The sequence below is a fragment of the Dendrobates tinctorius genome, unplaced genomic scaffold (genome assembly GCF_039654945.1).
Source record: "Dendrobates tinctorius isolate UK_male_01 unplaced genomic scaffold, ASM3965494v1 ptg000032l, whole genome shotgun sequence".
NCBI lineage: Eukaryota > Metazoa > Chordata > Amphibia > Anura > Dendrobatidae > Dendrobates > Dendrobates tinctorius.
Window position 1 is genome coordinate 20,864,880 of NW_027361700.1, and position 27,558 is coordinate 20,892,437.

Sequence of the window (27,558 nt, forward strand, 5' to 3'; positions counted from 1 at the left end):
CAGTCCAACGGGCAGGTGGAGCGTACCAACCAGACGTTGACTGGGTACCTACGTCATTTGCTGGCGAGTCCTCGACCAAGTCTCTATTTTTCATTGTGTTCGGCAGACATCCTGATGTTCCCCTTCCGATAACCCTTGCCTCCGAGGTACCCGCGGCCAACGCTTTGTCCTCCGAATTTTCCAAGATTTGGGCCGAGACCAACACGTCTCTCAAGAAGTCCGCTGATCGGATGAAGAATTATGCCGACAAGAAGAGATTGGATCCTCCACCCTATCGTGTCGGGGACAAGGTCTGGCTCTCGTCCAAATTCATCCGGTTGAAACTGCCTTCCTACAAGTTGAGGCCACGCTACATCGGTCCATTTGAAATTCTTGGACGTATCAATGAAGTCGCCTAAAAATTGAGATTGCCTGCTTCGCTCCGGGTCCCGAACACCTTCCACGTCTCTCTCCTGAAACCTGTGGTGCTGAATCGCTTCCATTCCTTGCCTGATTCCAGTACTCAGCCGGTGAGGGCCGATGATGTCTTACATTATCGCCATGAAGAAGGTTAGAGGTAGGACATTTTTTTCTTGTAACTGGAAGGGCTTTGGTCCTGAGGAGAGATCCTGGGAACAACGGGAGAATATCAGTGCTCCTCGTATCCTCAAGAGATTTCTTGCTAATCTCCGGGGAGGGCGGCTTAGGGGAGGGGGTACTGTCACTCCGTCTCTGCATATTCACCCGGCCATCGCTCCCACGCTGCAGTTCCATCCTGCTCCAGTCCTTCCGCCCTCCTCTAATCCTGTCTCCTGTGTTCCTGCTCCAGCCATCCCTCCACGTTCCAGTCTGCTGTCTTACTCCATTCCTGTCTCATGTGTTCCAGCTCTGTCCTGTCATCTACACTTCAGTCCCTCCACGTTCCAGTCTACAGTCTTACTCCACTCCTGTCTCCTGTGTTCCAGCTCTGTTCTGTCATCTACACTTCAGTCCCACAGTCCTACTCCAGTCCATCCTGAGCCGCCCCTCTCGGTACCAGCTACCGTGGTACTCGAACCCCTGGGCCTGCTCCTAACGGTCCCTGTATAGGGGTCTGTTCCACCTGGCAGCTCACCCGGGGTCCCTCGGTGCCATGGCCCAGAGGGTCCACTCCTGGAGATTCCGGCTCCAGACCAGCCACGCTAACACACTGCACATACACATACATGTATATACACACACTTCACATACAGCACATACCAGCCTGTCTCCTCTCCGGTTCCTCTAGACTCCCCCAGTTAAAAGCCCTTTGGTGATATCATGGTCACATGACCGTGATGTCACCAAAGGTCCTTAAGCAGTCTTAATCTCGTAAAAGAAATGCTGGGGGGTCCTAAGAGAGTGGGGCCCTAAGAAATTGCCCAGTTTGATCTCCCCTAACGCTGGCCCTGACTGTACCTAGTGCTTATTTTTTGAAGTTGGGTTTATTTTTCAGGCATACTCTAAAGATCCTGTAAACTCATGCAATGGCTTATTTTCTGGGTAGATATTTTTGGTGAAATATGGTAGATGGAAACTTATGCCACACATTAGTACCAAGCAGCAGTTGGCATAAAACCATTTGTAAATTTTTGTAAAATTTTGTAAATATATTGCATTATCCAACTTACACTGATTTTGTTTTACATCCTTCATTATAGTTAGGGCAAACCTGTCAGCAGGATTTTGCTAAGTAAATTACAGGCATTGTCAGGTTGGCAGTGTTAAACTGAGAAAGACAGCCTGTTTGTGCTCTGGGGCGGCCTGTGGGCAGGTCTCTCCTTGGTTTCTCTGGCTTAGAAATGGAAGCTAAGACTCTGCCTACAGTCCCAACCCTGAGCACAGGCATATCACTAGCTGAAAACTCCTAACACTGATTACTCAAGAACCACAAGACGGATTTCATCACCCCAGGTATCATTTTAATCAGTGTAACAGCGCCAACCTGACAATGCCAGTCGTTTACTTAGCAAAATCCTGCAGGTTTGCTTTAAGAGCTGCATTCACAATTCTGCAGACTCCAGAGTATTTCCCGCAATCTTAAGCTTTTTGCAGAAGATGTTCTGGTAATTTACATTCTGGGAAATGTACTTTTTACAACAGACACCATACAGTAATCTGGAGTAAAAACACAACTTTTCTGCTTTACTTTAGGGTTTAGCTAAGGTTTCCAATATACACCTTAAATAGCAGTCTTATGAACACACAATAAACCGAAAGCTACTGTTCCCCACTTGCCTGTAAACACACATGCCGGCCCCATCCATCTGTTCCTGGAATCATCTATTGTAGGAAACTCTGGGGGTACCCATACTCAATAGAGGATTGGCTTGTACCCCAGAAATCAGTGGGTACGCGATCATTTTCATAATGGGTATGGGGGCCTTTAGGGTTTTATCGGGCAGCTTCTATTGTTTCCAATAGCAATCTAACATAATTGTGTATGCAGCGTTGGACTTTAACATGTGGTGTAACTCAGGATCAGTACTAAAATCATGCAATGTATTTACAAAGTGACTCTAACCAACATATTATGTGCATGTACAGCTCAGCTTAATTACAGATGTGTCAGAGCAAGAGCTAACTCATAAAGTAAGGTCATGAGATATAAACATGGCTATAAACTTTTGGGTCAACAATTATCCACCACATTCGCAACCTTGAGACCGAACTTGAAAACTCATCTCTTCAAGATCTCTTACAGCCTGCAATGACCCCGCTGTCACCTCACTACCATCGGAGCTTCTGCAACCCCCCAACCTACTGTCTCCTCTCTACAAGAGCAGGGTCCTCTCGCCTTTGTACCAGTCTGTCATTGTTAATTTGTTCATTGTAATTTATATTTGTCTTTTGTATGTAACCCCTTTTCACTTATACAGCACCATGACATTAATAGAGCCCTAAAAATTAACAATAATAATTAGCTCTCCTTTCTTCTCTGTGTTAGTGTATACTTGCATTGTTAATTAAATTACAATCCTTGAGCATCTCTGTATTGTGCTGTAGCTCTTGCACAGGCGGACATAGACATCCTGTGGAAAAACAGTATATGGGCCTTTTCCAGTCCAATAATGCATCTGTGACAAGCTGTTTACTGATTTGGAGGTGATTTGGGGACACTTTACCTTTCGGGCGGTCTCTGTGGTTGCACCAGTATGTCCATTGCTGATGAGTTACCCCTACTAGAAATTTATGGAGGAATTGACAACTGGGAGTTACTAGCAGGGTGTGTGTCATTTCACAGCCTGACACTGTCCAATCAGTGTTGCACGTTTCAGATTGTGGAGAGACACGCCCTTTTCACAATAGAAAAAGAAAAGCCCAGTTGTTAAATTATTTGTAAGCTAATAGGAGAAATAACAGGGGAAGGGTACAACACAGCGTTATGAAAAAAGATACTCCTGAGTTGTTATTTCACGGAAAATACAAGGATTTAATAAAACAGTGATGTTTGGAGCAGTAACAGGTCCTCCTTAAAGGGGAACCTGACTCCCGATTCTGGACGTCTGTGCTGTCCATAGAGTCTGTACTCTCAGCAATATATTATACAGAGTCCAAATTTGGAATGTGCCTTCAAGACTTTGGAATGCTTTTGAGGCAACTTCAACCATGCTATCATAAGAAGGTCATGGAACTTTCCACCAAATTGCTAATTTTTCCATTTGCATCATGCCCTTGATCGGTTGGAGTTGTGTGGAATTTCTGTAGATGTCTATAGCAATGTGACTGTGGCATGGTCCTGCGCTAAACGAAAGCTTATGTCATTGGCAAATGTTGCTTGTTGTGTTTCAGTTTTAGATGTATATATGTCTCGCAAATAGATATATAAATATATATTTGTGTGTATACACACACACACACACACTATATATGTATATATTCACACAAGTGAAAGAGCAGTTTACAAAAAGTTGCAGCCATCTTGGCTGTCAGCCAGATTTCATTGTAGTCAGTAGGGGTGGGAAAGGGATGTGTAAGCTCTGACTATTATGTTTTCACACTGTGTTGATACATGTCCTGTGAACGCTACTCCTTTAGACCTCATTCAGACATCATTTCTTCACGTACTGTATATGTTCTGTCTATATTTTCCACAGATAAAACTTGTACCCATTTTTGTCTGTGCAGTTCACATGTCAGTGTTTTTTTTTTGCAGACCGTGTGTCAGCAAAAAAAATCACGGTGACATGTCAGTCTTTTATCAGCATCGTGCATTAAAATCACCCCTACAAGTCTGTGGGTCTGTGAAAATCGCATAGAGCACATGGATGGCATTGGTGTGCAGACCGTGTTGTAATGCACAAACATTGATGAAGCGCGGACGGAAAACATTGATTATTGTTTGTGAAAAGTCATGGATATCGAAGTGAGGCCTTATTGCATATTCATTCTCTAGGGGTACATCCCAGTATAATTTGCTGTACTCATACATAAAACAACCTGGTTTCTCATTCATTTTTTAGTTCCTAGCGGTGGTGTCCATAATTATTTACTGATGACAATTGTGCAGATGGAAAGGTGCCTGTACCCGTGCCTGTAAACACATCACTTCTTTGAAATAAATGGAGAGTAACTGCACTAAGAATGAGCGCTGTACCTGTGGTTACCTTTCTCGAGAATGCATCAAGGTTCTTACATAAAATGGCTTGAAAAATTGCATAATTCTCACTGACAATAGGTAGAGCTCAGATATGAAATATGACATTAGTTTCCTAATTGGTAATGCAGCAATATTAATTATTCCATCTCGCATCTTATTTCACAGTCTGCAGTGGAACGGACATGAAACTGCTTCGTCCTTACAGCTATCAGAATCATTACCAGACATTGCGGACTCTCTACCAGGATTGTCAGGTTATCCAGGGCAATTTAGAGATCACCTACCTAAACGAGAATGATGATGTGTCTTTTCTCAAGGTGAGATTTACTGTGCCTCAATAGTGCAACCATATATTCATTGCAGTCACTTGGGTTATTATATTTATGAAGTGAGAAACAAACTTAGGTCATGCTAAGAGACTCTTACATGCAGATATGTATCAAGGTCATGTTATAGGCTGTTACATACGAATGAGCTGTATGTCTATATGTGCACGCCTCTGGAAGAAGAAACGTCAAAACGCGTGTTGGGGTGGGAGACAGGGCAATTTTGGTTTTCTACCAAGGTAAAAAAACTTATTTGCACCTTTATTTCATCTGGTTTCCTCATGCTGCTAACCTGGGTTGCAATTTAGTTTACATGCACTTAGGCACTTTCTAGGATTATTTATTAGCGATTATTGTTTACATCCATTTCAGTACCTACCTGATATATACCTGTTCATTGCACTAGGGCACTTTATTTGTGTGAATTATTAATTATTTATATGTCTATTTACTGATAAAAGGTATATTTATGTGGTTTTGTAAATACATAATTAAGTAGCTGCTACTATTCAGCAAAACCAGCAAATCATGGAACCATTTAGATTTGGGCAATTTTACAATTAACTAAGAATGGTTGGCCTGTTCTCTGACATGAGGTATCTTTTTTACTGTTGTTGAATTGTTGTATGAATATAGAAGTATAAATAAAAGTAATGATTATCATACACATTCCTTTCCCTTCCTTTATTGTGGAGGGCCTGTTTCATGTAATATGTTGAAGAAGTGCCACTACAAGTGTACACAGTTAATGTCATATTGGCAAGCTGCTACTTTTTACATAATCTATGTTGTGATCAGGTCTACAGATTGGTACATGCCTCATATGTTAGTGTCATATTTACAGGCTGGTGCAAACATTGTACATATGTTGAGGATTTATGGTATGTACAGGTCATAAACTTCCAAATATATAAATAAGGGTCATGTTTATAGGCTGCTATACAGTGGATATAAAAATTTTACACCCTACTGTTAAAATACCAGGTTTTTCTCATGTACAAAAATCATACCAAAAAGGTAATGTCACGTGTAGCTGGATACACCGCCTCCAGCAGGGCGAATTTTGATAATTACACGTGTACCTGGATACAACTACTTCAGCAGGGCGAATTTACAGAGTAAAGGGGAACACCGTTACAGTGGTGGGCCCTGCAAAAGGGAACGGGGATGTGGAGACCTCCTGCACTCCCCTGAGGCAGTGTCCCTAAACTCCTACCGAACCGATCCCTATACAGGTTCCTCACCTGTCGCCGAGCTGGATACCTCAATCCCTAGCTCGCCCTGCACATATCCCTTACTATTGCATTGGACGGTGCAGAAACTAATCCCACCACTGCACTAATACACACACAAGGAAAAATATAACAAACAGGGAAAACACCACTTAGCTTTGCTCTGTTGCTATTGCTCCCAGCAACAGAGCATGACACCCGAATTCAGCTTCCACCTGAAGCTGCTACACCAGAGCTCTGACTGAGTTGCAAGGAACTCCTCTCTACAGTCAAGGCCAAAAGTTTTGAGAATGACACAAATATTAATTTTTACAAAGTCTACTGCTTCATTTTTTCTAATGGCAATTTGCATATACTCCAGAATGTTATAAAGAGTGATCAGCTTAACAGCAATTACTTGCAAAGTCAATATTTGCCTACAAAATGAACTTTATCCCCCAAAACACATTTTAACATCATTGCAGCCCTGCCTTAAAAGGACCAGCTAACATCGTTTCAGTGATTGCTCCATTAACACAGGTGTGGGTGTTGATGAGGACAGGGCTGGAGATCAGTCTGTCATGATTAAGTAAGAATCACACCACTGGACACTTTAAAAGGAGGCTGGTGCTTGGCATCATTGTTTCTCTTCTGTTAACCATGGTTATCTCTAAAGAAACACGTGCAGTCATCATTGCACTGCACAAAAATGGCCTAACAGGGAAGAGTATCGCAGCTAGAAAGATTGCACCTCAGTCAACAATCTATCGCATCATCAAGAACTTCAAGGAGAGAGGTTCCCTTGTTGCCAAAAAGGCTCCAGGGCGCCCAAGAAAGACCAGCAAGCGCCAGGACATCTCTTAAAAGTGTTTCAGCTGCGGGATCGGGCTACCAGCAGTGCAGAGCTTGCTCAGGAATGGCAGCAGGCAGGTGTGAGTGCATCTGCAGGCACTGTGAGGCGGAGACTCTTGGAGCAAGGCCTGGTCTCAAGGAGGGCAGCAAAGAAGCCACTTCTCTCCAGAAAAAGCATCATGGACAGACTGATATTCTGCAAGAGGTACAGGGAGTGGACTGCTGAGGACTGGGGTAAAGTCATTTTCTCTGATGAATCCCCTTTTCGATTGTTTGGGACATCTGGAAAACGGCTTATTCGGAGAAGATCAGGTGAGCGCTACCACCAGTCTTGTCTCATGCCAACTGTCAAGCATCCTGAAACCATTCATGTGTGGGGTTGCTTCTCAGCCAAGGGAATGGGCTCTCTCTCAGTCTTGCCTAAAAACACAGCCATGAATAAAGAATGGTACCAGAATGTCCTCCGAGAGCAACTTCTCCCAACCGTCCAAGAGCAGTTTGGCGACCAACAATGCCTTTTTCAACATGATGGAGCACCTTGCCATAAAGCAAAGGTGATAACTAAATGGCTCAGGGAACAAAACATAGAGATTTTGGGACCATGGCCTGGAAACTCCCCAGATCTTAATCCCATTGAGAACTTGTGGTCAATCATCAAGAGACGGGTGGACAAACAAAAACCTTCAAATTCAGACAAAATAAAAGCATTGATTTTGCAAGAATGGACTGCTATCAGTCAGGATTTGATCCTGAAGTTGATTGAGAGAATGCCAGGGAGAATTGCAGAGGTCCTGAAGAAGAAGGGTCAACACTGCAAATATTGACTTGCTGCATTAACTCATTCTAACTGCCAATATAACCTTTTGCTACTCATAATATGATTGCAATTATATTTCTGTATGTGATAAAAACATCTGACAAACACACATAAAAACCAGAGGGCAGCAGATCATGTGAAAATATAATATTTGTGTCATTCTCAAAACTTTTGGCCATGACTGTATACCTCCTTCCTTCACCAAACTTGGTTGGAAATGACCAATATCACCAACAGTGAATCAGACCACCTGGCACTCCTTTATAGGTAGGAGCCAGGTTAATCACCTGCGTGTAATGACCCTAACGGCCATCGGGGGCAAAACTATCTTTAAGCCAACAGCTTAAAGGAAAAAAAAGGTTATTTGTGCAAAATCTGTCACAATCCAATAAGTGAAGCATGGTGGAGACAGCAAAATGCTTTAGGGATGGTTTTTGGCCAGTGGAACTGGGACTTTAGTCAAGATGGAGGGAATTATTAACAGCTCTAAATATCAATTTTGCAACAAACTTTCAGTTCTTTGCTAAAAAGCTGAAGAAGAAGAGGAATTTCACCTTTCAGCACAACAACGCTAAGCATACCTCCAAATCAATGAAAGAATGGCATTGCAAGAAGATCAAAGTTTTGGAGTGGCTCATCCAGAGCCCAGATCTGCATTCAATTGAATCTGTGAGTTCACATGAAGAGGCCACTGTACAGTATTCGCTTGCAATTTGACAGATTTGGAACACTGCTGCAAGGAAGAGTGGTGAAAGAGGTTAATATCTCCCATAATCTGTACAATTTAATTGAAAAACACTCAAATCTTTTCGCGTGAAAAAAGAAAAATTGAGAACTAAAATAATGTGGTAGCATAAATATGCTCAACCTTAAAGGATGCTTCAACAATGTATTAATTCAAAGGGGCTAGGACAATCCCTTCTGATTCCCCATGTTTGGTAACGATAAAATAAAAAATCTTTTTCTCACCTCCTGTGCCGGTGTTGATCCAGTGATGTCGGCATTCGCGTTCCGAGGGCTCACGTTGTTTCTATGACACATGAGCTCAGTGCCCATTCAGCGTTGGCATCACTGTCTCCTCCTTTGCACGTAGACGTAATCAAGAGGAGGTGAGAGCTGCGGCTCGCCTCTCACTTTTACTTGATTACTTGATAAAGCGGCCCTTTTGCGCCGGGAAACGCTCATCGGGGATCACTTCCAGGCGCCCCCCCTCCTCCTCCTGCACCCTCTGGTAAGATTTGAACTGACATTTACTTTGGTTTTTTACTGGTGGTCGCCCTCTTCTGTGCTTAGACCTACTGCACCCTAAGGACATCATATGTCTGTCTCTCTCCCTTATCTGAGCCATGCTCGGGGAGCCTATTAGGATCAGATTGGACCACATGGCGTTTTAACTTTGTAGGGTGGCATTATTTTGGGGTTTCCATTTTTACAGGTATGATGTCTAGACTATATACATGAGGGTACTTTTTCCATCTTGGATGGATGAGGGGCTGGCTAGGTGTGTGTTCATCTGCTTTTGTATTGACACCTCATTATGAGACTTCGTGCACTTTTGGTTTTTTTTTTGTATGATATTTAATAAAAATTATTGATATTTTTGCAATCATCGTTTTGCTCCCTTTTTTTCTCCGGTTCTAAATTGACTGTAGGAGCAGATGTGGCTTGTGCCTAGGGTGAACAAATTGTTTTGGTATCATCCATAGGCATTTTAGCATTCTATATGGGATTTCTGTTGATATTGATTACTTATGTGCCCGAAGGAGAATACAGTGACACCAGCGGTGATTTGGCGCACGGCTCACATGTCATAACTGCACGTGAGCCCTGGGAACGCGAATGCTGACACCCCTGAATCAACACCGGCACAGGAGGTGAGAAAAAGCTTTTTTATTTTATCGGGGCCAAACAATGGGAATGAGCGGGGTTGTCCTATTAGTGGACAGCCCCTTTAAATTAATACATTGTTGAAGTATTCTTTAATGTTGAGCATATTTATACTATCACATTATTTTAGTTCTCTATTTTTCTTTTTTCACTCAAAAAGATTTGTGTTTTTCAATTGAATTGTACAGATTATGTTCAATATGTTTTTATTAATCAGTAGTTAAAACACAAAAAAACACAACATTGGACCAAATATATTATGATCAAATAAATCACGCTGGACTTAACAAAGCTTGTAAAGATAACAGTATTCATGTGGAAATATAAACAGGTCGGTCAACATTGCAGCTGCATTAAAAAAAGACTAAAATTTTCATATCAGCAAATGAAGAATTATTCTGAAAATTCCAACATTCCAACATAGAGGTTTGAAAGAGAAAGAGGGAAAAAACATATGTGGAAATCTATATCAGTATGGAACTATAAGTAGAAAGAAGGAAGGGAAAAACAGATTGTCGCCTCATTTTCTTCATCTTCCCCTCACTCCCTTTTTCCATACCCCTTCTCCCTGTTAACCCTCCTCCCTCTCATCCCTCTTCTCCCTTCTAACCCCCCCTCAATTGAGGGGAAGATGAAGAAAATGAGGCGACAATCTTGAGGTAAACACACAGCACCAACCCTGAAACACTTCATGTGAGAATAATGACAATAATAATAATGACAACCCAAAACATTCAAATGACCCAGAGCAAAAGTTTACATACCCCATTTCTTAATACCGTGTACTGCCCCATCTAACATCAATGACAGCTTGAAGTCTTTTGTGCTAGTTGTGTGTGAGGTTCTTTATTTTCTCAGATGGTAAAGCTGCCCACTCTTCTTGGCAAAAAGCCTCCAATTCCTGTAAATTCCTGGGCTGTCTAGCATAAACTGCGTGCTTGAGATCTCCCCAGAGTGGCTCAATGATATTGAGGTCAGGAGACTGAGATGGCCACTCCAGAACCTTAATAAATAAATAAATAATAATAATCTTTATTTTTATATAGCGCTAACATATTCCGCAGCGCTTTACAGTTTGCACACATTTTCATCACTGTCCCCGATGGGGCTCACAATCTAAATTCCCTATCAGTATGTCTTTGGAGTGTGGGAGGAAACCGGAGTGCCCGGAGGAAACCCACGCAAACACGGGGAGAACATACAAGCTCCTTCCAGATATTGTCCTAGGTGGGATTCGAACCCAGGACAACGAACCCAGGACAACACGGTGGCTAACCACTGAGCCACCGTGCTGCCTTGAACCTTCACTTTGTTCTGCCGTGACCAATGACAGGTCGACTTGGCCTTGTGTTTTGGATCGTTGTCATGTTGGAACGTCCAAGTATGTTTCATGTGCAGCAGTATTTGCTGATAACATGCCACATTCATCTTTCCTTCAACTTTGACCAAGTTTCCTGTGCCTTTGTAACTCGCACATCCCCAAAACATCAGCGATCCACCTCCGTGCTTTACAGTAAAAATGGTGTTCCTGTCATCATAATCCTTGTTGACCTCTCTCCAAATATAACGTTTATGGTTGTGGCCAAAAAGTAAAATTTTGGTCTCATCACTCCAAATTACCTTGTTTCAGAAGTTTTGAAACTTGTCTCTGTTCTGTTTTGCGTATTGTAGGCTAGATACTTTGTGGCATTTGCGCAGTAATGGCTTTCTTCTGGTGACTCGACCATACAGCCCATTTTTCTTCAAGTGCCTTCTTATTGTGCATCTTGAAACAACCACAGTGCTAGTTTTCAGACAGTCCAGTATTTCAGCTGATGTTATTCGGGGCTTTTCTTCTTTTCCCGAACAATTTTCCTGGCAGTTGTGGACAAAATTTTTGTTGGTCTACCTGACTGTGGTTTTGTTTTTACAGAGCACCTGATTTTCCATTTGTTAATCACAGTTTGAACGCTGATGACTGGCATTATCAATTCCTTGGATTTCTTTTTGTATCCCTTTCCTGTTTTACACAGTTCAACTACCTTTTCCCGTAGATCCGTTGACAATCTTTTTGCTTTCCGCATGACTCACAATCCAGAAACAATCCAGAAACGTCAGTGGCTGGATGAAATATGCCAGAGTGTGTCTGGATCCTAGAAGCTCACTCAGCTTTTATGCACACACACTGATTACAAGCAAACAGGTCACAGGTGAGGATGTTACCTTTAGTAGCCATTCAAACCCATTTGTGTCAACTTTTGTGCATGTTATCGGGCCAAAATCACCAGGGTATATGAACTTTTGTTCAGGGTAATTTGGATGTTTTGGGTTGTCATTATGATTTAAAAAGAGAAAACACAGTAGTTTGACAATAAATGGCTTCACCCAACCACTAACCATGAGTGGAGAAAAGGTTTTGGTGTTATCATTCATATTCTCTGAAAAAAGGCCAAGAAAGCAAAAATTCTGCCCGGGTATGTAAACTTTTGAGCACAACTGTAAGGGCATAAAAATTCAAAGTTTAGAAATGGCAAAATTTTCAAATTTTTTTTTAACTTTTTCAGTATTTTCATAAACACAAATCATATCGACCAAAATTTACGACTGACATGAAGTATGTGTCTCAAAAAACAGTCTCAGAATCACTGAAGCTTTCTAGAGTTATCACCTCATAAAGTAATGATGGTCAGGAAGGTGAAAATAGGCTCAGGGTGAAGGGGTTAAAGGTAGAAAAAGTTCTAAAATTCTTCTTCTTGATGTGATTTTTTTTATTTGAGAGAAACCTGTAACCTTGGCTGGGGTGCGCAGGATTTTTATACTCATTATGTACACATGTTGATGTCATCACATTACATGTGCTCATACAATAAGTTAAGTTCATGATTATAGATTATTGCATGTGTACATATGTTTAGGACATGTATATTAAGGATAGATTTCCATATGTTGATGTCATGTTTACAGGTTATTATATCTGTGCTTATGTTTGTAAAAAATGGAACCCTGGCCCTCCTGAAAATGTCTGAACTGAGATAATAAACCATATTTACTGTCTGCTAGTCCCAGACAAAGTCATTATCACAGTAATTCTGCTGACAGTTTACATCCTACCTGTATTTTCTGGGCTTGAACACAAGCACCATACAACAGCACCTCTCAGGTATTAAGGAGGTCTCCCGGAATCTGTATGGCCCATTGTACAGAGGTACAATGTGGACACCGAAGGCTAATACAAGTAATAGGCAGGCAGAAGACCCATGTAGTGCTCAGTGACAAGGCCATTGGGATTTTGATGCTATTTTATGGTTTTGATGATAAAGTGGAGAACCCCCTCCACTAAATTGCATCAGTATCATCATTTTGCAGCTGCTTAAGGGTGCCTACATTGGCCATACAAAAGCATGAGATCTTGGCGGTACAGTGTATGACAGGGGTCCCCAACCTGTAGCTCGGGAGCTACATGTGGCTCGCGGTCCCATGAATTGTGGCTCACGACTGTCTGCCAGCTTGGTGCATTAGGTCCAGGTCTAGTAAACAGGTATGAAGAGTACATCTCATAATGGTGAATTTTGTGAGTAGCCCTGCACAGAAGAGCAGATCTGGATGCACATATACTGTCATTGGGTTTAAAGATGGTTTAGGTGTGATTCGCTGGAGGATGGTACTACCTATTAGAGGAGGTGGTCAAAGCTGGATGTGACAGTGTGTTGGGAGAATGGGAACCCCTGGATCTCAGTGTACTGCTTTGGAGTGATTTCTGTGGAAAATCTTTGGATATCATTATACCTGTAATGGGGGCTTTGGTTGACACTACTTTGAAGGGGATGGGAGCTGGATGTGGCTCACGATCCTCTCTCAGTATTGAATGTGGCTCGCGACCCTCTCTCTAAGCTGAATGTGGCTCTCAAGGTCAGAAAGGTTGGGGACCACTGGTGTATGATATAACTACTGTTTGCCATTTTAGGACATTAAGGAAGTGCAAGGCTATGTTTTAATAGCCCATAATCTGATGAGTTATATTCCCTTGGAGAAACTACATATTATTCGTGGAACTCAACTCTATCAGGATCGCTATGCTTTAGCAGTGCTGTCCAACTCAGAATCCGGAGGTCCCGCTGGCTTTCGAGAGCTGCGGATGAGGAGTCTCACAGGTGAGCCATGTTTGTAGAGGACATTCAGACTTACGTAAGTGAGGTAATACCCAGCTGCTGTGGTATATACTATAGCTATAGATTTGCTGTAAAAGAGAAATAGTGCAATAGTGCATTATCCGGTGTGCAGATAACAATTGCAAGTAATACACTCACCAAATGGAGTTTTGTAACAGACAATGGAGGATTCGCTGCTGCAGAACCACAGATCCACAAGGGACCAACATAGAAGATTCAGAATAGGAAAAATGTGGCCAGACAATCCGCGCTGCGAATCACTAAAAACTCGGATTATTAATACAGTGGTCTTTATTCTACGCGTTTCAGAGTCTCACAGAACTCCTTCATCAGGAAAAAAATCACCTGAGGAAGGAGTTCTGTGAGACTCTGAAACGCGTAGAATAAAGACCACTGTATTAATAATCCGAGTTTTTAGTGATTCGCAGCGCGGATTGTCTGACCACATTTTTCCTATTCTGATAGCTATAGGTTTGTAATAGGTTAGTATGCACCTGAACTTAAATGGAGGCCTTTCAAATACCATAGTAACTAATATAATTGGGCCTACATGGTAACCAGATTTCCAAATTTTTCTGACGTAAGAGGGGCTTATTCAACCCCTCTTGCGTATGCATTTTGGGGAACATTAGAAAGGCACCAAGAATCTTGGGCTGGTTCCTTCTTCACTTGCTACCATCATGGTCCACAAGGTGAGGAGCAACAATGTTTTCAATAATCACAAATTTGCTAGACTGTCTGGATTTTTCTGGGTGGGACTGAGGACAGGACTTAAATGTCCCTATTTTGCCAATAATGTTGGTAAGTATGAAGAAGGTCCTCATACAAAAGTCTACACATGGTGGATTAAGTCACCGTGGCCTGTCTACAGGCACAGAGAGGGAAGGCATTATAGCTGGCTGTACTTGACCCCATGAGGCCCTTGGATGTAGTAGACATTTCTACTGCAGTTACCCTAACCTCACTGGTTCGCTCCAGTAGCTGTAGTTACTTTTTTCTCTGAAACTGGGAAAACATTTAAGAATAAAAGATTTAATTTGAAAAAGTATCTGCACGTTGTGAATGCAGCAGTTATAAAGGTGACTGCAGCGGTGGTCGGTCCCAAGCCAACGAGCTCTAAACAAAAGAAAAGTGTTAATGTGACGGACTCAGCTTCTGCTGAGCCGATTTTTTTTGAGTGGACCCTCTGGGTCGTGGCACCCACCCACCGAGGGCGAGCTGACCTTGTGAGGAACCACCCCCTATACAGGGAGTGTCAGGGGCAAGACCATGGGGGTGCGCCACCACGACTGCTGGGACCAGACGGCCGGCTCAGGGGGACACTAGTGTGTGTCTAACAACAGGAACGAGCAGGATGCAAAACATAAAGCGAGGTTACTGGGTTTCTTCAATAAACGTGGTTTCAAGCTTTAATCAGGTGCAAGGCATAAATAGTGAAACACAGCAAAGTGTGTGCAGGGGCATGCCAAATGTTCAAGGCATAACACGTGCTAGAAAACATACCAGGGTCCAAGGCAGGGTACGTCCTAGAAGACACACCAGGGTTTCAAGGCAGGAGGCCTGCTAGGAGATACATCAGAGTTCAAGAGAGGATGCGTGCTAGGGGACACGCCAGAGTTCAAGGCAGGGTGCGTGCTAGAAGACACGGTAGGGTCCAAGGCAGGGTGCGATGGCATCGGACTACTGGCAACGACCGACAGGATCCAGGCATCAGGCTGCGGAAATCAGCTCCGGACATTAGGCCGCAGTCATCTGCCAGGGTTCGAGGCAGGGTGCATGCTAGGAGCCACGCCAGGGTTCGAGGCAGGGTGCATGCTAGGAGCCATGCCAGGGTTCAAGGCAGGGTGCGTGCTAGGAGCCACGCCACGGTTCAAGACAGGGTGCGTGCTAGGAGCCACGCCAGGGTTCAAGGCAGGGTGCGTGCTAGGAGCCACGCCAGGATTCAAGGCAGGGTTCACTCACCTCACTGGCCAGCGCACACGGCTGAGGAACAAGCAGTGACACAACTGAGGCACAGACAGGCGAGCAAGGAGATCAGTGGGGTAACAAGGAAAGGCAAGGACAAAGCAAGGAGCGGAAACCTAGGCAGAAGCACAGAGCCGGGTCAAGGAAGAACCTTGAGACTAGCCTGGAAATGTGCTTGAGAAGCACCATAGGTCAGAGCAGGAATGGTGCGTGTGCCAGGAGGCACAACAGAGCACCAGGCAGAGAACAGGGCAAGCAGCTGAGCGTAGGCCGTAGCCCAGAGCCGGGTCAAGGAATATCCTTGAGACTAGCCTGGAAATGTGCTGGAGAAGCACCATAGGTCAGAGCAGGAATGGTGCGTGTGCCAGGAGGCACAACAGAGCACCAGGCAGAGAACAGGGCTAGCAGTGGAGCGTAGGCCTTAGTCCAGAGCCGGGTCAAGGAAGAACCTTGAGACTAGCCTGGAAATGTGCTTGAGAAGCACCATAGATCAGAGCAGGAATGGTGCGTGTGCCAGGAGGCAAAACAGAGCACCAAGCAGAGCAAAGGCAAAACATGGCAAAGCAGGCAAAGGCAGAGAACACAGGAAGGACTACAAGTCAAAGCATAGCAAAGGCAAGACAGGGCAAAGCAGGAAAAGGCAGAGAACACAGGAAAGGCTACAAGTCAAAGCATGGCAGAGACAAAACATGGCACAAAGGACAAGCACAAGAAATGGCACAGGACAAGAGGCAGAATACAAGCACAGAGCGTGTGCAGAGACGCACGACAGGGCAGAGTGCAGGGGCAAAGAATAGAGGGAGCGACCGAGCAGACCAAGCAGCCATGCAGGGAAGCAACACAATCAGGCCCCGACCATAGGAAGGGGCGGTCTGATATAGGGCATTAGCACCTGCATTTCCGGGTCAGGTCCAGGAGGGGACTTCCGGTTCAGATCCTCCAGGATCATAGAGAGCATTGCTAGATCAGACTGGGCCGGACCATAGAGAAGGTCACATGATCAGGGGTTCCAGAAACACTGAGAGGTTAGCTGGGTCAGACAATGCTGGAACACAGGAAAGGTCACATGATCAGGGGCTCCAGAAACACAGAGAGGACTGCTGCAGGCAGAGCAGAGACAGCTGGTCACACAGCCACGGCATGCAGCCACGAGATGAGGTCCCGCAGGGACCCGGCACTGGGCGCAAAGCGGCATGACAGGCATGGCAGGCGTGACAGTTAATATCTGTAGAATGGCTGCAGGTTTTAAAGGCAGTCTGTCAGCAGGTTTTGCTATGTGATCTGAGGACAGCATGACGTAGTGGCTAAAACACTGAATTCAATGATGTGTCACTTATCAGGCTGTGTACAGTTGTTTTATCACAAAGACATTATCAATGCTGTGACTAGCTTCCTCCTGCCAAGTCATCCGACAACGCCTCCTCCTCTGATAAGCAGCTCACTGTCAATAGACAATGTACATAGAGAGCCTGGTGTGGGCAGGGGCAGCTTTCTCAGCACTGCTTCATGCTACATCTTAGAATTTTGTCACAACTGCTGCACACGGTAAACTAAGTGATATATCCTTAGATTCGGGGTCTCTTTCTCTACATCATACTGCTCTCAGATGGGGCAGCAAAAACCTACTGACAGATTCCCTTCAATAAGTATTAAATTGTCAAAGTACTTTTGTATAAACAGTATCTGACAGTATCTGTTTATGATGATAGGAATAACCCTTTAATCTACTACAAAATGGAGCATTGACTTTTTTTGGTTGATTCATATATATACTTTACTACATTTATTTCTCTTATCTCTTCTGCAGAGATTCTAAATGGTGGGGTGCTCATGGAGAATAATACCCAACTTTGCTTTCATGAAAGCATCAAATGGCAGGATGTGCTGAGCCAGAGTAACGCTTTCCGTAAGGATGTGGTTCTACAGAGTGGAAGACGTCTATGTAAGCATTTTTTTGGGGGGTATCAGTAGTTTATGTGGTCCATCAATATAACAATATAGCATTAAAATAGTCTGTAGCCATCAGCTGGGTCTCATGATTATAAAACCAGCGCCATTGCTAGGGCTGTTTATTTGGGACAATCAGGATAGCATTAGTTTGCATATAACACTTGTATAACCTGAGACACTTTCCGGGTTCTGGGTGTAAGTTTGCGGACCATTGTTGCTTCTCAATGTATGGTTGAGGCTATGTTCAGACATATATTTCCATTCAGCGTGGTACCCGTGTGTGCAATGGAGTGCACACAAACAGCACACAGACAAGAGGACCTAAGCACTGTGTAGAACATATTGCAGCACGCGCAAGTCTTGTCCATTTTTTGGAGGTGACGGTTGCTCATTAAAATGCCAGGCAGCGATGCGGTGGGATAACATTGAGCATAGTCCCAGTCATGTCTGCAGACTTTGAACAATACTGGCACGAAAATTCCAAAGTTCATGTGAACAAACCCAAAATAAAGGGTCTTTACTCGATGCGTTGCGTAACAGTATAGCACATCCACTCCACTATTATTCCTTATGCAGATATTTCTGCCATACATACACCGTTTGGTTCCCTTATGTATGACAAAAAAAGATGAAATTAGTTGGTGACTATTTTTGCTGCTATTTTCTCTTCTAAGGTCCTCAGTGTTCAAGCAGTTGTGGCTCCTTACCCTCAAGAACAGCTGGGTCATGCTGGGGAGAGGGTCCCGAAAACTGTCAGATTCGTAAGTACCTGGCATGATCTGTATAATTATGCTGACACAGAGTGAAGAAACTCACGTAGTTACTGTAGTCATCAATCCAGGTCCCCCTTTCATAGTCCCCAAATTCCAGACCATGTTGCCAGCAGCGGGATGGTAGAATTCTTTCAGCAGCGGGATGGTAGGAGCTCTAGGATTGTAGAACTCTTTTAGTCAAATGCAGAATAGAGGACAATATTATAACGAAAATGGTAGATGGGGCACTCACCACTTTGCATATAATGTATTTCTTTTTTGATGTTTCCCATAGAAAACAGCAATTGCTGAGTCAAGCTTGGGTAACAGCCTTTTCGCATGGAGGTCACGCTTCCTCTGAGGCCGTTAGCCAAGTTAGTCTCAGCAATCCCTGTTTTCTATATGAAGCCACAAATAAAGAAATACATTTTTATGCAAAGTGTTGAGTGCCCAATCTACCTTTTTTTTTCCTTATATTTTAGTTGACTTTTTCCATGGTGAGGTCCGCCGGAGCAAATTATAGTGCTAAATCGAGCGTGTGGATTCCGAAATGGACATTCTTTGAGTGTGAATAGTGAGCAGTGACAGAGCCCTGGTTTTTACAATTTTAGAGATGTCAATATTACTGCCACTATTAAGGACAACTATATAAAAAAAAGGGGGCACTGTGTGTATTTATTCAGGGATTTTCATGCGTAATGTTTAAATTATTTAAAAAAACATTCTCAAGTGAATTAAGGTAAACTACCATGTGTTGAACGTATAGGTTGTCATGCCAGGCAGAGGAGAGGAAGAATTATATTTTCCCTATATCATTCTCGTGCCCATATTTGAAGTGTATATAAAAATAACAACATTTGTTTTATTGCATTATCCTCCAGGTAATGCAGAATTATGAATTTTTGTAATATACTTCATTAGCTTATTTTACTTCTTTATCTCCCTAACACTATTATGCTACAGTGCTATTTCATATATAAAACTATAGAGATTATCAGACCATATACTGAATATGAACATATATATTTTATTAAATATTACAAATAAAATACAAAAATACTATTCTTGTTATATAGCAACATGATGCTGAAAAAGAAGAAAAAAGGGAAACTCTTGATACAGTAGAAAAATGCCTAACATATAAGACGATGATGATAAAGTGCATAGCGTGAAAAAGGACACACACTAATGAAAAATAGATAAATTCTTATAGAGCACTTAGTACATACAGTATGTGTATCCATTATTAGCATGACAGCTTCAATAAGGGCACAAAATGTTAAAAAGGATGTCATTGTATAATGCAAGCTATAATAGAATGGAAGGCTATCAAGCATAGCACATTAAACAAATAGCCGCAAAACATACACAGCCTCCCAGCAATACCATGAGACATCCTGGTCAGTATGGGAGGCACACAGAAACCTTGACGCGCGTTTCACCCTTGGACTGCGGTTTTGTCAGGAGGTGCCAGCATCAGGAGCAAGTATGAGATATGCATAGTCCCGCCACATTCTAACTAAACGTGTCCAGCTTGGCTCTATACACTTTTATTGAGTGAGGTCTTGCCACACTAGTCTGCAGGTGACTACGTGTATGCAAATCACATAATTGCGGACGTGTTCTTGGTGGCGGCAATGGTGAATCCTCCCAGGGCGCAGTGTGCATGATGCAGTGGATTCTCAAGTCTGCAATTGCATAGTGTGACTGCAGACTTGTAGCCTAAGTCTGAACAACCCCTTTAAGGTTGATTACCTTGTGAACTGTCTTCAGTCAAACGTTGAGGAAAATTTTTATTTCACGCAAATAAAAATATACAAACGTGGTCAAAATTGTTGGTAACCCTCGTTTAATGACAGAAAAACCCACAATGGTGACAGAAATAACTTGAATCTGACAAAAGTAATAATAAATCAAAAATCTTTGAAAATGAACAAATAAAAGTCAGACATTGCTTTTGAACCATGCTTCCACAGAATTAAAAAAATAAATAAAATAAAACTCATGAAATAGGCCTGAACAAAAATGATGGTACCCCAGAAAGTACTGTGACAAAAGGGACATGTTAAATCAAGGTGTGTCCACTAATTAGCATCACAGGTGTCTACAATCTTGGAATCAGTGAGTTGGTCTATATATAGGGCTACAGATACTCACTGTGTTGTTTGGTGACATGGTGTGTATCACACTCAACATGGACCAGAGGAAGCGAAGGTAAGAATTGTCTCAGGAGATTAGAAAGAAAATTATAGACAAACATGTTAAAGGTAAAAGTTATAAGACCATCTGCAAGCAGCTTGATGTTCCTGTGACTACAGTTGCACATATTATTTGGAAATTTAAGCTCCATGGGACTGTAGCCAACCTCCCTGGACGTGGCCGCAGGAGGAAAATTGATGACAAATCAAAGAGACAGATAATACGAATGGTAACAAAAGAGCCCAGAAAAACTACTAAACAGATTAAAGGTGAACTTCAAGCTCAAGGACCGTCAGTGTCAGATCGCACCATCCGTCGTTGTATGAGCCAAAGTTGACTTCATGGGAGATGACCAAGGAGGACGCCATTGTTGAAAAAAAACAAAACATAAAAAAGCCAGACTGGAATTTGCCAAACTACATGTTGACAAACCACAAAGCTTCTGGGAGAATGTCATATTGACAGATGAGACAAAAATGGAACTTTTGGCAAGGCACATCAGCTCTATGTTCACAGATGGAAAAATGAAGCATATCAAGAACACTGTCCCTACTGTGAAAGATGGAGGAGGCTCTGTTAGTTTCTGGGGCTGCTTTGCTGCATCTGGCACAGGGTGTCTAGAATCTGTGCAGGGAACAATGAAATCTCAAGACTATCATGGCATTCTAGCGAGAAATGTGTTGCCCAGTGTCAGAAAGCTTGGTCTTAGTCGCAGGATAATGACCCAAAACTCACAGCTAAAAACACCCAAGAATGGCTAAGAGGAAAACATTGGAATATTCTGAAGTGGCCTTCTATGAGCCCTGATCTAAATCCTATAGAGCATCTTTGGAAAGAGCTGAAACATGCCGTCTGGAAAAGGCAATCTTCAAACACGAGACAACTGGAGCAGTTTACTCTTGAGGAGTGGGTCAAAATACCTGTCGAGAGGTACAGAAGTTACAGGAATCATTTGATTGCAGTGATTGCCTCAAAAGGTTGTGCAACAAAATATTAAAGGGAATCTGTAACCCTTTTTTTGGCCTTGCAGCTGCCGGCATAGACATCGGGGGCTTATCTACAGCATTCTGTAATGCTGTAGATAAGCCCCCGATGTAAACTGAAAGAGAAGAAAAACACTTTATATTATACTCACCAAGGTTGGCGGTCCGGTCCGATGGGTGTCGCCGTCCCATCTGGCGCCTCCCTTCTTCATGTGATGACGTCCTCTTCTCCCGTCCTGTAATGGCTCCAGCGCAGGTGCATTGCTCTGCCCTGTTGAGGGCAGAGCAGAATTCTGCAGTGCGCAGGCGCCAGACCTCTCCCGATGCCTGCGCACTGCAGGACTCTGCTCTGCCCTCAACAGGGCAGAGCAATGCACCTGCGCTGGAGCCATTACAGGACGGGAAAAGAGGACGTCATCGCATGAGTTAAGAGTACCATCATTTCTGTCCAGGCTTATTTCATGAGTTTTATTTTTTTTTAAATCTTGTTCATTTTCATAGATTTTTGATTTCTTATTACTTTTGTCAGATTCAAGTTATTTCTGTGACCATTGTGGGTTTTTCTGTCATGAAACGAGGGGTACCAACAATTTTGACCACGTGTGTATATCTTCCAAAATGTCAGCATTGTGATGTGAAATGCTGTAATGTCCCTTTTTTGTGACCTCCGGTTTGTTCTTTGCGCTAGTGACCAGCAGTATCTGCCAGAGCGGTTGCCAGAGGTGTAAAGGGAAATATTCCAGTGACTGTTGCCATGAGCAGTGCGCGGCCGGATGTACTGGGCCTAAGAACACCGACTGCCTGGTGAGAGCATGTAGCAGTTGTTACTTGTTGATATTCCCTTTCATTACTTTTGCATACATTGTTAAATTGTGCTTATATTGTAATTAAAAGTGCGCCAGGATAGGTGGTATGCATGATTCAGGGGATCCCACCACTGTACTCGATTATCTTTGTGAGTCCCTTAGACAATCAATAGAAAGACAGTTCTCATGTTTGACAACTATGACCTTTCAAACTAGGGGCACAGGATGATACGTAGGGGTTCTAGATGAATGTTGTTTATGGTCCAATCCCTTTGAAGCACCTTATTAATTTGCCTCTGCCTGGAGAAATGAAAGAGTCAATATGTACATTCATTTTTTTTTGTGGATAGCCTGTGATTAATTACATGTCTTCCTCTCAGCCTGGGGTGAACTGTAGTTACTGTATGTTTAGTTTAATTTTCGTGTCTTGATAAATAACACTTTGCAATCTGAACATCACCTTATGAATATTTCATAGACGATATTGTTTCAAGAGGTCCACATTAAAAAAACTTGCTGTGTCTTTAATTTGTCTTTTTTTTTACATGCAGGTGACCTAAATATTATTTATTTTCCTACAGGCATGTCTTAATTTTAATAACAGCGGCATTTGTGAGCTGCACTGTCCTCATCCCACCATATATAATACACAGACCTTCCAAACGATACCCAACCCCAACGCAAGATACACCTTTGGAGCAACTTGTGTCATCAAATGTCCTTGTAAGATGGCTTCTTTGGTTCTTACTATCATAGAATCACAGAATGGGAGAGTTGGAAGGGACCTCTGGGGTCATCGTATCCGAGCCCCTTCTCAATGCCGGATTCACTAAACCATCTCAGACAGGTGTCTCATAGAATCATAGATTTTTGGGGAAAGTATCAGCAGTACCTCTACTCTACAGCTTAATATTCCATTTGTAAAATGTGTTAGAATATGTGACCTGATGTGAAAAAGACGTCTTGGTAATTATTATAGCTCCTATTGGGAAACATATAAATGTATATTAACTCTGTAGTGTATTTTTTAAATCTGACCACTGTCACTTTATATGGAAATAACTTTGTAACGTTTCATCATCTCCCAGTGATTTTTGAGATTGTTTTTTCGTGGCACAATATATTTTATGCTAATGGTAAATTTAGGTCGATATGTTTTGCGTTTATTTATAAAAATGACAGAAATGTGCCCAAAATTTCTAAAAAAAAATAGCAATTTTCAAACTTTGAATGATTATCACTTTAATCCAGATAGTCATACCATGCAAAATACTTAAGAAATAACATTTCCCTCATGTCTGCTTTACATGAGCACCATCTGTAAAATGTTCTGTTATTTTCTTAGGATGTTAGAAGCTTTAAAACTGTAGTAGCGATTTTTCATTTTTTTTTTCAAGGAAATTTACACAACATATATTTTTAGGGACCTGTTCAAGTTTGAAGTGACTTTGGGGGACCTTTATATTGGAAAGTCCCCCAAAGTGATACCATTTTGCACCCCTGACAAAACTGCTGTCAAGTAGTTTATTAACCCTTCAGGTGCTTTTCAGAAATTAATGCAGAGTGGAATGACAGGAAAGGAAAATGTTATTTTTACCACCTAAATGTTACTATCTTTTCAACAGGTTACTATAGCCGGAAGACTGTAAGGCCATTATTTGGCTGAGAATTGCTATGACAACCATCAGAACCACACAATCATGATCTTAGGGTGCTGATGGGGTTAAAGAGGGAGCCGCCACACCACCTAATAGATGTGTTAGTCATTATTGACAGCAGCATCTAAGGGATTAAACGTCCTTGGTCGGTGCCAACACCGATCGCGACTGATGCAGCAGGGCGTTGGCTGTAGTGTAGTGCCGACAGCTGCGGCATTTTCACCCATCGGGGAATGCTGTTCTCTTATATCTCAGGTCAGTTTTATGTCGTAATGGTGGTCACTGAGGGGTTAATATGCAAAGCAACATAAAATTGCAGTTAGATTTTGGGGCATATGCTACAACATAACGTATTACTTCACTTTTGTTACTTAGACAACTACTTGGCCACAGACGTTGGTTCTTGCACTCTTTTTTGCCCACAAGAAACAGAAGAGACCAAAGTAGGAGATGTGCAGAAGTGCGAAAAATGTGACAAGTGTGCGAAAGGTGATTAATGTGTTTTCTTCTAAAATTCAGAAGCAAGTCCTTATGGACATTGCTGTATTACGGGGTTGTGCTGCATGGTACAGTGCTACATTGTATCTCTTTGTGCTTTTGATTGTTGTACCAAACGTATACATTTTCCCTATCAATAGAATAAAGGATCATTTATTCAAAGCTGAGAGTCTGACTGCTGGGACACTCACTGATCCCGAGGGAAGCGCTCTGCAGAGATAACCGAGTCCTTGGCCGTTTGCTACTTCCCTATAGCAAATGAGTGAAGAAGAGGCGCACATGGTTGATCTCTGCTCTGTCGGGATCATTGGGGGTCCCAGCAGTCAGACTCCCAGCAATAAATAACTTCTCCGCTATCTTATTAATGGGAAATAACAAATGCTTGATATTACCTTTTTTAGGGGAGCGAATGTTTTCAAATACATCTATAGCAAAAAACAAAATTGTAGAATTTGGTGTCCTCGGGGTCCTCACACATCCCATGTGCATAAACTCTAGCAATGATCTACTTTTATACCTATCCATAACTTTGTAGCTCATGTTTTACTAACTATATGCAATGCCAATATTTATGCAAACATAAAATGGTATGAATACGAATAACAGATTCCACAAAAAAAGTCAAAGTACCGATAACAAAAAAAAATGGCACTTCCAAATCAGAAAAGTGTTGTACAGGTGCAAACTAGGAGTGCTAAAGCATGTAAATATGAACTATATGAAATGTGAATTGCATTACTGCTCTAGATAATTAGAAAAAATGGAGATCCTTAGCACATAATTTGGCCAATTCATGCATGCCCATCAGCCAACGACAAGGCAGTCTCCGGTTTGCTGGGAACCTAAATGTCTAGTGTGCATACCTCTCTCAGGCTGAAGCCTGAATTTATGGGTAGGTAGGGTCCCCCTGCAATTAAAACCACTACAGGCTGGAGAGCGGAGTGCTCGGTCAGAGAGCTAATATTATTTTTCATTTGTACAGTATATTAGCCTTTTGACCAAGCACTCCGCCCACCAGGCTGTGATAGTTTTAATTGCAGCGGGATCCTTCCTACCCATAAATGCAGGCTTTAGCCTAAGAGAGGTATTCCCACTAGACACATAGGTTCCCAGCTAACCGGAGACTGCCTTGTCATTGGCTGCTGGGCATGCATGAATTAGCCAAATTATGTGCTAAGTATCTTCCTTTTTTCTTATTATCTAGAGCAGTATTGCAATTCACATTTCATATTTACATGCTTTAGCACTACAGAGTGCAACTTTATTTGTTAAAGTAACGTACCATGCTGTGGTACTTTGTCTGGCAAAATGACGGAATTTTAAGTCAGCCGGGTTTATTGGGCACCACCAATGTCCATGTAGCAGATCCGGCACTGCCATTAGTTTTATTATACTCTAGTGGAACTAAGAAACGTGGATGCGAAAGCCTGTACAAATACTCGGGACATCAAAGCTAAGTAGAGTCACTAGTCTGTACTCATGTAAATATGGCTGACCCAGGATGTGGATTAGGTTAATATACTTAAAGGGGATTTCCTACTATAGTATCTAGAATATTCTACCATCATATTCCTACATGGCAGAGGGCAACCGTGATGGGAGTCCAGTAACTGCAAATGCTTTGAATGTGTGGACATTGCCTCTTCTCCATCAGATAGACTTGCCATAAAAGCTTTAATAGGAAATATTTCTTAGATGTTCACCATGTTATCTTACTCTGTTATCCTTCAGTTTGCTATGGACTTGGAATGGACTTCTTGAAGACAACACAAGCCATTAATTCTACTAATATCCAGCATTTTCGAGGATGCAAGAAAATAGTCGGGAACCTAGTTTTCCTTTCTGAGTCCTTCCAGAGGTTTGTGAAAGCCTTTCCGATGACACATATAATAAGGCATACATATATATGATGGGGGATGCCAAACTATAGAAGAGCTAGGTTCCATAGATGTAAGGTGCACATGATGTAATAATGATGAAGCTACTAGCAGATACTAGTTATCTATACTTCATAGGAAGTCTATACATACATTTTGGTTCTAAAACTTGGGTTACAGTGAACAGGCTTCCTAATGTAGATAGGTTGAAGTGTAGCTGATAAATTAGACTATATACTTGTATGTGGCATCCATGGTGGCTCAACAATCATGTCTGGGTCTCGAATATATTGTGAAAGAGAAATCTCATCATGTTACTTTAGTAAAGTACCAGTCTTGTCCATAGATATTCATAATTCAGATTTAATGATCACCTTGGTGGATTCCTATAGATGCCCACTGTAAGTTGTTGGTGATGACATTGACATTGGGGTTCTGGGGTAATTTTGCTATGCAATCATAGCTCTGCTTTCAATTTTGACGATCTGTCCAGTAAGTTAATGCCTATTTTAATTAATTTAGTGCACTGATTTTACAGGGGTTCAGATAACAGTACCCAGCTGACTGTGGAAGACTTGGATGTGTTCAGATCCCTTGAAGAAATTACAGGTACCTGATTTTAATGTCTTCAAAACGAATCTGTCATCAGGACAGTATTAAGTAATGAAAGAAACCCTGATTATATTGTTGGGTCACTTTTTCGTGCAGTTCTCTTCATGAAAATATAATGCTACTGATAGTGTGGAGAGTATAACAAGTGTCTAACATTAACAAAGCCTCATCCAATTTAAAAAATATCCTTTTTTATACCTATTAAAAAGGAGAATGCCCTACAAATCCATGATCATAATAACAAATGCATATAGTGGCACTTTATATGTTGAGAGTTTTTATTAAGCCACATAGAAAAACAGGTGTAGTGGTAGTATTGGAACCATTGAGCCGTGGTCCAAGGAGAGCCTGATTGGGCATAACTAGGTGAACACATGACTCTTCACTAGAGCCCTGATGTTGGGGTTAGACTTGGCTCTA

At 42.3% G+C, this 27,558-nt stretch overlaps 1 protein-coding gene across 3 annotated transcripts in view; it reads left to right on the plus strand.

Annotated features, from left to right (window-relative positions):
- The window catches only part of ERBB2 (erb-b2 receptor tyrosine kinase 2), a 127,038-nt gene that overhangs the window by 77,757 nt on the left and 21,723 nt on the right, over positions 1-27,558 (plus strand). For all 3 annotated transcript variants that reach the window (XM_073572572.1, XM_073572575.1, XM_073572574.1), the window contains exons 2-10: positions 4,763-4,914; positions 13,634-13,820; positions 17,611-17,745; positions 18,428-18,514; positions 22,376-22,491; positions 23,075-23,216; positions 24,527-24,640; positions 26,381-26,507; positions 27,065-27,135. In XM_073572572.1, coding sequence (XP_073428673.1) covers positions 4,763-4,914; positions 13,634-13,820; positions 17,611-17,745; positions 18,428-18,514; positions 22,376-22,491; positions 23,075-23,216; positions 24,527-24,640; positions 26,381-26,507; positions 27,065-27,135 — 1,131 coding nt within the window. The remainder of the gene's footprint in view (positions 1-4,762; positions 4,915-13,633; positions 13,821-17,610; positions 17,746-18,427; positions 18,515-22,375; positions 22,492-23,074; positions 23,217-24,526; positions 24,641-26,380; positions 26,508-27,064; positions 27,136-27,558) is intronic.